Genomic DNA, 12105 nt, shown 5'->3' on the forward strand with positions numbered 1-12105 from the left:
ATAGACAGTTATAGTTTCATAAATTTTTACAAAGTGAACACACCTCAGTTACTTCCAACTAGATAAAAAAATAGAACACCACCAGCAAATCAGAAGTCCCCTTCCTGCTTTCCTTTTCATCACTAACTTCCTTTCTCCACAAATATAGCACTATCTTGATTTTCCTTAATTTTTGTGTTTGGCTACTTTGGCTCAAAAGTATGCTAGTGAGCGCTGGCTGGGTGGCTGAGTTGGCTGGAATGTCATCCTGTACACCAAATGGTTGGGGATTCAGTTCCAGGTCAGGGTTCATACCTAGGTTATGGGTTCGATCCCTAGTCAGAGCACATATGGGAGGCAACTGGTTGATGTTTCCCTTTCACATCAATGCCTCTGTCTCTCTCTCTATGTCTCTCTCTCTCTATCCCCCTTCCTCTCTCTCTAAAATCAATTTTTAAAAAAATGTATGCTAGTGAAATCCATCTATGATGTGTAAAGCAAGAGCTGTTTTTTCTCATTACTGTATAACACTTACAAATACACTTTATGGTTAGGCCACTTAACTTTAGATAGATATTTAAGTTGTGTTTAGTTTTTGGTTATTATAAACTAGAGGCCCGGTACATGGATTTGTGCACTGTGGGGGGCGTGGCCTGCAGTGATGGGCCTGTTGTGGGAGTGCTGCTCATCCTGGTCAGCCCAGCTGTGCTCCCACTGTGGGAGTGCACCGACCACCAGGGGGCAGCTCCTGTGTCGAGCATCTGCCCCCTGGTGGTGAGTGCATGTCATAGCAACTGGTGGACTGGTCGTTCTGGTAGTTCTACCCTTCAGTCACTGGGCTTTTATATATGTAGATAACACTTTGTATTCTCTTCACTACCTTGTCTAAAACTGACTCCTACTCTTCTTCAAGCAAATAACCTCATTAGTTATATCCCAGTGGTTTCACCCTCAAGATCTCCACTTTGGACAACTCCAGATGCCCAGTTTACTCATAGATCTCTGCAGGGGTTACTGCTGATTACACTCTATTACTGACACTGGTACGTTTCTCCTATTATAAATTTTGATCGTGTGAGAGAAAGGCCATGTTTTGGAGATCCACAGTCTGATATGAAAAGTACACACACTGGCCACGTCGGGGAGGCAGCGGCGGGCTGGGACCCAGGTGGGGCGGGCCGGTGCGATGGTGGACTGGGCTCGCGCTCAGAGCTCCGGTGCCGTGGAGGAGATTCTAGACCAGGAGAACAGGCGGATGGCTGATAGCCTGGCCTCCAAGGTCACCAGGCTCAAATCGCTGGCCCTGGACATCGATAGGGATACGGAGGACCAGAACCGGTACCTGGACGGCATGGGCTCCGATTTCATGAGCATGACAGGCCTGCTCACGGGGAGCGTGAAGCGCTTTTCCACGATGGCGCGGTCTGGGCGAGACAACCAGAAGCTGCTGTGGGGCATGGCCGGGGGCCTGATCATGGTCTTCTTCATCCTCTCCTACCGAGAGCAGGGACATGAGCCAGTGGAGCTGGCTCTGTGGGTGCCCCAGGCAACCAGGATCTCCTGCCCGGTGTCTGGCTGCAGAGGACCTGCTACCAAATACTGCTTTGAAGTGATGACCGCGGCTTAGGATCCCCTCCCTTGTGTCTGGGAGACCAGCTGCCTCCGACCTGAGCTGTGTGGCTGGTGCAGGGCCCCAGGTGCTCGTGGCAGCGGCAGCCTCCTTGGAGCAGAGCAGCCGGGAACCCTGGACATGGCCGCCTGTGGCCTGCAGCCCTTCCCCAGCCCTTGGCTCTGACATCTCAAGGCTCCTCCACCCCATCCTTGTCTGGGAAAGGCGGCGTCTGCTCTCAGGTGCCTGGATCTGACATGGGAAGCAGGTGAGGCTGCGAACCTCAGATCAGCTCCATCTACCCCACGTGGGTTCCAGCCCAGGGTGGCAGTTCCTCCTGCCCAGGGCTTCCAGCCCACCCCTACACCAGGACTTCACTACTTTATTGTCTGTGTCCATGGGTTATGCATATATGCATACAAGTTCATTGGTTGATCTCTTCCCACCACCCGCCCTCCCCTGCCTTCCCTCTGAGGTTGGACAGTCTGTTCAATGCTTCTATATCTCAGGATCTATTTTTGTTCATCAGTTTATTTTGTTCATTAGATTCCACATATGAGATCATATTATGATACTTTTTCTCTGACTGGCTTATTTTGCTTAGCATAATGCTCTCCAGGTCCATCCATGCTGTTGCAAATGGTAAGAGTTCTTTCTTTTTTTACAGCTGCGTAGTATTCCATTGTGTAGATATACCACAACGTTTTTATACACTCATTGGCAGATGGGCATTTGGGCTGTTTCCAAATCTTAGCTATTGTAAATTGTGCTGCTATGAACATAGGAGTGCATATATTCTTTCTGATTGGTGTTTCTGATTTCTTAGGATATATTCCTAGAAGTGGGATCACTGGGTCAAATGGGATTTGAAAATTGGGCAGATGCATGCAAAAAGAAAAAGAAAAAAGAAAAAAGAAAAAAAAGAAAAGAAAAGAAAGAAACTAGATCACCAACTTACACCATACACAAAAATAAACTCAAAATGGATAAAATACTTAAATTTAAGACATGAAACCATAAACATATTAGAAGAAACCATAGGCAGCAAAATCTCAGACAATTCTCTTAACAATATGTTCACCAATACATCTTTCAGGACAATGGAAACTAAGAAGAAATAAACAAATGGGACTACATCAAAATAAAAAGCTTCTGCACAGCAAAAGAAACCATTAACAAAATAACAAGAAAGCCCACTGCATGGGAGAACATATTTACCAATGCTATATCTGATAAGGGTTTAATCTCTAAAATTTTTAGGGAACTCATACAACTTAACAAAAGGAAGATAAACAATACAATCAAAAAAATGGGCAAAGGACCTAAATAGACACTTCTCCAAAGTGGACATACAGAAGGCCAAGAGGCACGTGAAAAATGCTCAGTCACTAATCATCTGAGAGATGCAAATCAAAACAACAATGAGGGACCACCTCATACCTTCAGAATGGCTATCATCAACAAGTCAACAGACAGACGACAAGTGTTAGCAAGGATGTCTCTGGCAGCAGCAGCACCAGCCCTCCAGCGACCAAGTCAACCTCCACTGAAAGGCAGGCACATGGGAACCACCATGAGAGGGGACACTCAGCCCGGCTGGCGTGACTCAGTGGCTGAGTGTTGACCTCTGAACCAGGCGGTCACAGTTCGATTCCCGGTCAGGGCACATGCCCGGGTTGCAGGCTCGATCCCCAGTGGGGGGCATGCAGGAGGTGATTCTCTCTCATCATTGATGTTTCTATCTCTCCCTCTCCCTGCCTCTCTGAAACCAATAAAAATATGTTAAAAAAATGAAAATGAAACCCTCGTGCACTGCTGGTGGGAATGCAGGCTGATACAGCCTCTGTGGAAAACGTTATGGAGTTTCCTCAAAAAATTAAAAATGGAACTCCATTGATTTTTTAGATAGAGTGGAAGGGAGGGAGAGAGACAAAAGGAGAGAAACATCGATGTGAGAGAGACATATTGATTAGTTGCCTTCCACATGCTCTATCTGCTGAGTCAAACCGGCTAGGGCTTAGTCCTCATTTTTAATGAGGAAAAGCTCTTCTCAAGAAAATTAGTTTTTCTCACTCATCTTCATGCATTCAGTGTTTCATACATGGGCATTTTACATAGAAATATTTATTATTAGAAATAGGAAGCATGTTTTATAGATTTATAATTAGATAAATGAAATTTTGATTTGATGAGGCATGGTCCAATTCATTGAGAAAAAGATATATTTAGACCAAAACTAATTATTTTTCACCATCACAACTAACTTTTTAAAATATTTTCCTTTCTTTTAGGTTTGGGATATGCTATAAAATACCCAACAGGAACTAGGAAAATTCCCATTAGTTTATTGTACTAATTCAACTCTTCTCACAGCATTTAAAAACTGGAGAAATAGCTTTAAAATCAGCCTCTAATTTTACCTCTTAATCTACTGTAATCAACCATATGGCTCTTTTATGAAAAATAGCGTTAATGTTTGTAAACATGTGGTTAGTTGGCAGAAAATTAAAAACTGAAAGAATCCTCTGCTTTTCTGTCATTAATGCTTTAAAATGTCACCAAAAATCCCATGTAAGTAAGTATTCAGAAGGCTTGTTTCCTCTGACATAACATTCAGGCATGCTAAAACCAAATAAACTGACAGAGCTTAAGGAAAGAAAACCATCAATATACTTTAACAGTGAATACTAGTTGTTGGCATTTCCTACTTAGAACCCACAATCAAAAGGCTGAACAAGCAGATCTCCTCTCTGTTTCTATCTCAAAACACACATACATATATACCTTTGGATATGTATATGAATACATGAATACACAAGATTTTTCAGTTTCAGTAATTCTTGAAATGTATACATCCACAATATAAAGCATGATTGTAGAGTGATGGAGATCCATACAGAGTTGTAAGGAAGGATCTTGTTGGTCATCTATAATTCTTAAAATTTTTCCATGTTTAATGGGCTTTGTTAATTCATTCTTCAGTAAATATTTAATGAGTTTTTAGTATGGGCCAGGCATGCGAGATAGCCAGAAAAGGTAAATAAATCACCCTCAAGGAGCTCTTAAACTAGTTGTAGGGAAATACACATAAATTAATAAAATATAAAGCAACGTGATAAGCACGAAAAGAAGGTGTGAGTTGGCATAGTAATAGGAGGAGGACTAATATGTTAGAAGCGGTAGGAGGAACAGGTAGCCATGTGAGTGTGGGCTTTGGGAGTCTATTTTCTGACATCTGAGCTTGGGCAAGTTTTTAAGTTTCTCTGTGCTTCAGTGTATATTTTTTACAAAGGGGATGCAACACCTACAATAGAGTTATTACACACAACACTTACCTAGAAGAATATTTGGCATATAACAAGTGCAAAAAATATTTATTAGCATCATAACATAAAGCATAGGGAGTACATGGCATCTGTAGAGACTGCCCTGCATACTTTACAAATGTCATCAATTTCACCCTTGTAAAACCTTGTGAGTTTAGTATTCTTATTCTAATTTTGTAAAAGTGGAAATTGAGGCTCAAATATACTAGTGACTTGTTCAAGGTTACACAATGAGTAATTTAAAGAACTAGAATCCAGTCCAATCCTCCAGTTATTCACATTCCAAACCAAGAGTTTTGACAGCACGTAAGATGGATCAACAGATGGTTTCTTTGAAATTTGCAAACTACTGATTGGAAGTGGGTCTTTTGGTTTGAAAACTGAAACACAAGTATGCATTAGCTGGTGTATAATGCATAATAAAGTAGAGAATGTCTTTATAATACATAATAAAGCATCCTGATGTTTCATTCCAGGATAAAGGAACAGAATGTCAAAGACGTTAATCCATGAAGAACTTGGCAGTTTTAGTAATGAGAGGAAAGTTCTGTGGTACATTTGTGAGGGGAAATAGTTTTTAGAGTATGAAAGTTCTGGTAAGCAGATCGTGCCAGAGACAATTTTAGTGAACATTTACAGAATCAGCTCATCCCAACTTCTACAAAATTAATGGGGCCCAAATCTGAACCTGTTGTGACCACATTTTGAATTCCTCTCTGGAGAGGCTGTTCAGGCTAATGATTACAGATTAAGCATCTGTGTATTTTCAGTTGAGGTGACTTCACCTCAGTCTGTGAATTAAAACAAGGCCATTCCCCTAGTCAGTCCATTTTACACGGCATCAAATTCTCAAAAAGGTGAAGCAAAGAGTTCCTGATATCCGAAGGCCAAGTGAAAGGTTGACAATGACATGAGAATCTAGTACAGCAAAAAATACTCTCGTGTATTATTGAATAATGCAAAAACTTTTTACTTCCCACCACTAAAAAGAACATACCCTGCTCACAAATTAACTGCAGCTACGTTAATTTTACATTAAAAATATCATTAGGATGACCTCTGATCCTTCACTTCTGTCACTGTCATTAGCCTTGAGGCATTTGGCTTTCCCACTTCCACAGATCTAATTTAGCAGCTTAACTGGTAATGCTAAACATTTAACCTGCTTTCTATTTTTATTTTTTTTGGCATCCAGTGTCACATAATGAGGGTGTTATAGATTTTATCCGGGTTAATTTCTCCTACCACACACTATGGCAAAATATACCCTGAGTATATTTTCAGGTTGCTTGTCTTTTATGAAACTACCCTCTAAACCTTACAGTGGGCCTCATATTATTTTCTTTTACAACTCATTTACTGAGCTTTCTTATATACTTTTGAAGTAGATTTTGTATTTTAGATTTTTTTGCTTTCCCTCATTTCTTCCATTACTGTGAATTTTTATAGAGTTACAAACTAGCCAAATTTATAGTAATAGTAAAGTATTTTTATTATTAATAATTAAGTGAGTGTACACACATAAATGGGGGTCCTAGGTTAAACTGGGAAGTGGCATCAGATTTTTTAAAATTAGAATTCTGGAAACACATAGGAGATGTGTGTCTTTTCTTCCCACCCTAAATGGGTTGCCTTATAGTTGGAGTTAATAGGAGTAGCCAGTTTACACAAAACAAATGTGCAGTGACATACAAGGAGCTTTCCAAAGATAATATATTGGTATTTTTAAAAAGTTCTTTCCAGAGGTACTATGAGTTATACATGAATATCAAGGAGAGAAGACAGTAGCAACTACCTGGTAATCATTTGTGCTCTTACAGAGCTAAATACCATCTGGCGCACATTCTTAATATTTCCTCCTCAAGCACCTTAATAAGCTCTACCATTGACATACCATATGTCTCTCCTAGATGGTAATAACTGTATAAAAAAAGAAAAACTGAAACATAGCTGACATGTACACTAACAAGGCATACTTAAATTGCATTTGGGCCATTGCATGGATAATTCACTCTGACTTTGCAGAATTTCAGTTTGCTGGTATTTAAACCTATGGTAGGAACTCCATTGTAATGAAGTTAGTTAGAATGCAGTTTGTTAAAAAATTGATTTCAGTATAAGATCTGTCACACCATGTCTGCCAAAACTTAACCATCACAGACAAATTGTGAAGTTAAATAAGTGGTTATATTATGTAAATTATATTCATTTTCCCCTTATTATACATTTTATGAATTTCCGATCTATTTTAGAAAAAATAATTTAGTTGACAGTTTTTATATTGTAAAAACAATATAAAGGAGGAAATATTAAGAATGTGTGCCAGATGGTATTTAGCTCTGTAAGAGCACAAATGATTACCAGGTAGTTGCTACTGTCTTCTCTCCTTGATATTCATGTATAACTCATAGTACCTCTGGAAAGAACTTTTTAAAAATACCAATATATTATCTTTGGAAAGCTCCCACCAAAACCAGGAATATATTCATGATCTTTTCACAAATTAGATTGTGACCTCACAAGAGAGACATATATTGATGCAGCTCCATCCCTGAACAGTGCGTAGCATATCATATGTGCTTAATGAAAATTTACTTAATGAATCCTGGTCGGGTGAGTCAGTTGATTAGAGCATCATCCCATACACCAAAAGGTTGCAGTTTGATTCCTAGTCAGGGCACATACCTAGGTTTTGGGTTTGATCCCTGGCGAGGGCTCGTACAGGAGGAGGACACTGATGGATATTTCTCTCTCACATCAATATACCGATGTTTCTCTCTCCCTCTCTCTCTTCTCTCTTTCTCTAGCTCCTGTCTCTAAACATATCCTCAAGTGAGGATTTAAAAAAAATTTAATGAATGAATGAAAAATGTGTGCCCTAATATCTCAATTGAAATCAACATCACTTTGTTCTTTTCTATTTTTGTTTGTTTCATATTATTAGTCTCAAAGTAGTAATGTCAGGAATAAGGATCACAGTTATCTAATATCACCTCAATCCTTCTTTCATTAATTCAACAATTGAGCTTCTATTCTTTGCCAAGTATTGTACTCAATGCTAGGTAAACAACACAAAACAAACAAAGACTCCATCCCTCCCTCTCCTATTCTCAATCAGCAAAGTGTAAATTCAGAATTGGGATAAAAATAGTGACAGATGTCCACGCAATAATTCTAACTACAATGCTCTCCAAAGACAGAATGTGTCTATGTCACTTTTTCTCAGTCATTCCCTCAACCACTAGTCTGGCACATTAGGCAGCAAGAATTAGATAAGCTTTCCAACTAAAGGCTGATAAAATTAAGATTAAAATGTCATGCTACTTTGAAGTTTCTTATATGAAAGAATTGTGAAACAAAATTAAAGAGTTGAGTAAGAATAAATTGTGAAGCTGGAAATTAGAAACCAAAGTGGAACTTAATTAGTAATGATACACTAGTTGAACATAAGGTTTAATCCAGAAGAATGAGAAAAGAAGTGACACAGAAAGTGAGAAATAACTCAAAAAGTTAGAGGTATGCATAGCTAGATAATAGAGACAAGTAACAATTTAAATTTCTTAGAAAGTTCAGGGAATGCTGTTTGTTTGTTTGTTTGTTTTTTCTTACAAAGAATAAAAGCTACCTGAAAAATAAAAGTACCAAGATTGAAAAATCTCAGTTTGAATAAGGATTGAGATATGAGTCCCTGCAAAATATAACATTCAGTAGTAAAATATATTAAGAGATAAATTTTAGGAGATGGGTATATTAAAATAAGTACTCTGACTTTGCTCAATTTTGCCTTTTAATATTAAATGGCTCTTCTGTGTGCCAGGATTCCCATGTCACATTAGTTTTAAAAGCATTGTGTGAACAGATGGAATGCTACTGAAGTTAAACCTGCAGGTATGTGTTGAAAAATAAAAGGAAAACAATTGCACAAAGTAAGACACACGAATTCTGAATTCTAATATCACTGGTTATTTTCCACCATGAAGAACAAACTGAAAAAAGTATGCCTTAATTTCAAATGAAAAAGTTCAGTTAATTGCAAAGCTGGCTGATATCCCATGCCCTAGAGTGCCAGGCCAAGTTATGAAACTGACTCAGGGTTTTCAGTGTAATTTATTTTTTTCCCCCTCTTTATCAGTAAACCCCAGGATTTGGACCCTTGGAAAGGCACCTTTACTTGAGAGAAGGTGTGATTAGCAGAATGGCTCATTTCATCCAACAGTGACATCTGCTGTCCATTCACTACCCATACCAGGCTGCTACATAATGTAATCTCAGGGACTAGGAATCATTTTGCACCTATGCAGGTAATGCAGTCAAGTTGATATTACGGGGAAATAGAAATGAGGCATTTTTTTTTTCATGAAGATATGTTGGGCTTCAGTTCTTCCCAGTAAAAGGGTGTAGATTATTTTTAATTTATTTTAAAATAATGTTTCACATATAATTATGTTAAAGAATAAGACCTAAAGCAAATAATAAACTAAATTTTCTGAAAAGAGGTAGATATAGAAGTATATGGAGTAATGGTAAATTTGAATATTACATTTCTATCATTTAAACACAAACAAATATTTGTACACTTCCAAGGTAGCACCTTAGATCTAAGTCATTCTCTTAGACACAAGAAGAAAATCCTATATAATAAAAGCCTAATATGCAAATTGTTTGACCAGGAGTTCGACCGGGAGTTTGACCGCTCACTATGACATGTGCTGACCACCAGGGGCAGCGTGGAACATGGCAGTGTTGGCGACACAGAGCTGGCAGCGGGCAGCAGTGGAGGTGCCACTGGCCCTAATGGGCCCCGACAAGAGTGGGACCGCAGCGGGATGATGGAGCAGGTGAGCGGGTGGCGCCAGGCCAAGGTGGGTGGGAGTGAGGGCCCAATTGCCCCTCTGATTGCCCTGCAGACGGTGACCAGTGGCTGTGGCAGGGGGCGGGGCCACTTGCCTGGCTCCCAGGCACTGAGGGAACTGGGCAGGGGGTAGGGGTGTGTGGCCCCTATCGATTTCCCTACAGGCGGGGTGGTGGAGCAGGTGAGGGGGCAGCGCCAGGCCGAGGCTGGGTGCCAGGCAGGGCTGCAGGGCTGTGAGGCTAGGGGCACAAACTGGGGCTGCGAGTCTGGGGGCGCAAGCTCAGGCCTGATCCCCGTAGGCCACCCTAAGGGACCCACCCGTGCATGAATTCGTGCACCGGGCCTCTAGCAATAAATTAAAACAGTAAATTTTCTTTTCATCAAGACCATGAAACAAAGAAAGACCCCTCATTCTAAGTTATATAACATGCCATTACAAATAATACTGAACTGAGCAGGAAGCATCATAGGGAAGTCAGGCTTTGGTAGAAGAAAGAATTGGAGGATGGAGGGGATCTAATGGTGATAGATCACTAAAATCCACAAGCATATACATACCCAGAAATAGAAGGCCCAAGCCAGTGTTAGAAATGCTGAAGCAGCACTAAGAGCTAACAGCAATGGAGTCCTCAGGGAAATGAAGAGAGAATGTCCAACAAAAATACCCATTGGGGCCCAGAAAACACATAAAATATAGCTTCTAACATTGAGTGAATCATTCTGGGTGGGAAAGGCTGTATCCCTTTGGGCAGGGCAGTGGGAAACAGGAAAGGAAACTGGAAATGGCTCCAAGCCGGTGTGGGTTCTGGGAATCAGAACAGCAGTGGCTCTATAATATCCCCAAACATGAGTCAACGGTCTTTCTTTGTAGCAAATGATGAGAAGGCTAACCAGCCACAATGATATAAATTCTATAACCTCTTTCCCACTTCCTACTAGAAACTCTTGCTATTAGCTAGTCAAGGGCATTCAAGAATCCCATATGAGGAACACTAAAGGAATTTACTTGGCATTCAAGAAAGATACTATAAGAACATAGTTAAAAAGGAACGTATCAACTCTCTTATCATTAGAAACATGTTGCTATAAACCAGATGACAAATATAATGAACATGTGTACATGCCAACATAAATTCAAACAACTTAAAACATATAACGAGACCATGAGATGAAATACACGACCTTGGGGAAGAGATAGAGATAAAATCAAACTAGTTGGATTTATGAACAAAAGAGAATTAAAAGACAAAATCATTCTGGAAATGACTAAATTATAAGGAAAACAGGAAGATTGAGCCCCCAAAAAGTAAGAATTATAAAGAGAAGAAATAAAAGAAGGAAACAAAATAAACAATCTCCTTTCTTAAAAACAAACAAGCAAACAAACAAACAAACAAAAAACACTACACAGAAGTATAGATTAAAAAATACTGTTTGTTAGGCAAAAAATATAACATATAGTCAGATACATTTACATTATGTATGTCTGTATTACCTTTATGTTCAACTCCAAGATAAATCCTTGTATAATAATTGGACTTTAGTGATTAAGAAAGTCTTATTTGGTAGCTTATATGCAAAGGTCAAGTCATTAATAAAAAAAAAAGAAAACCAATGGGGCATAAGAGTTTTTCACAGCAAAAGATGACACTAGAAAATGGGAGGAAATATCTACAAATGAAGTTCTGAACATCCATACATGGAGGGAACACTGTTTACAGCGAGGGTCTTCTTGAGAAATTTACCAGAGGGCAGACTTCAGTCAACCGATTTCTTATTTACTTAATTTTTATTAAATTTATTGGGGTGACATTGGTTAATAAAGTTACATAATTTTCAAGTGTAAAATTCTGTAATACATCATCTGCATATTGCATTGTGTGTTTACCACCAAAAGTCAAATTTCCTTTCATCACTTCATATTTGACCCTCTTTATCCTTTACTACCTCCACCCCTTTCCCTCAGGGTAGCATCTGTGTTCATGAGTTTTTGTTTATTTGTTTTATTTGGTCATTTGTCATTTTCAGTTTTATATCCCACACATGAGTGAAATCACATGGTTCTTGAATTTTTTCCATCTTACTTATTTCATTTAGCAATGATATTATCAATATCCACTCATGTTGCTGCAAATATCAGTATTTCGTCTTTTCTTATGGCTGAGTAGTATTCCATTATATATATACTAGAGGCCCGGTGCACAAAATTTGTGCATCTGTGGGGCCCCGCCCCCAGCCCCCCAATATTCATGTATTTATGTATATGTGTGTATGTATGCTTATTTTGTGGGTTTTCTTGTTAATCCTCACCTGAGGACATTTTTCATTGATTTTTAGAG

At 39.3% G+C, this 12105-nt stretch overlaps 2 protein-coding genes across 3 annotated transcripts in view; one reads left to right on the forward strand and one right to left on the reverse strand.

Moving 5' to 3' along the window:
- GPC5 (glypican 5) overlaps window positions 1-12105 on the reverse strand; it is a 1292453-nt gene that overhangs the window by 797650 nt on the left and 482698 nt on the right. The window lies entirely within an intron of this gene.
- LOC102260585 (BET1-like protein) lies at window positions 1118-1606 on the forward strand. Its single transcript, XM_005882396.2, has one exon. The coding sequence runs from the start codon at window positions 1166-1168 to the stop codon at window positions 1604-1606; it is 441 nt and encodes a 146-aa protein (XP_005882458.1). The 5' UTR covers window positions 1118-1165.

Source organism: Myotis brandtii, unplaced genomic scaffold (genome assembly GCF_000412655.1).
Source record: "Myotis brandtii unplaced genomic scaffold, ASM41265v1 scaffold71, whole genome shotgun sequence".
Classification (NCBI taxonomy): domain Eukaryota; kingdom Metazoa; phylum Chordata; class Mammalia; order Chiroptera; family Vespertilionidae; genus Myotis; species Myotis brandtii.

Excerpts from the sequence above, each read along its gene's own strand:
- LOC102260585 (XM_005882396.2), top strand. The coding sequence starts at position 1,166 with ATGGTGGACTGGGCTCGCGCTCAGAGCTCCGGTGCCGTGGAGGAGATT.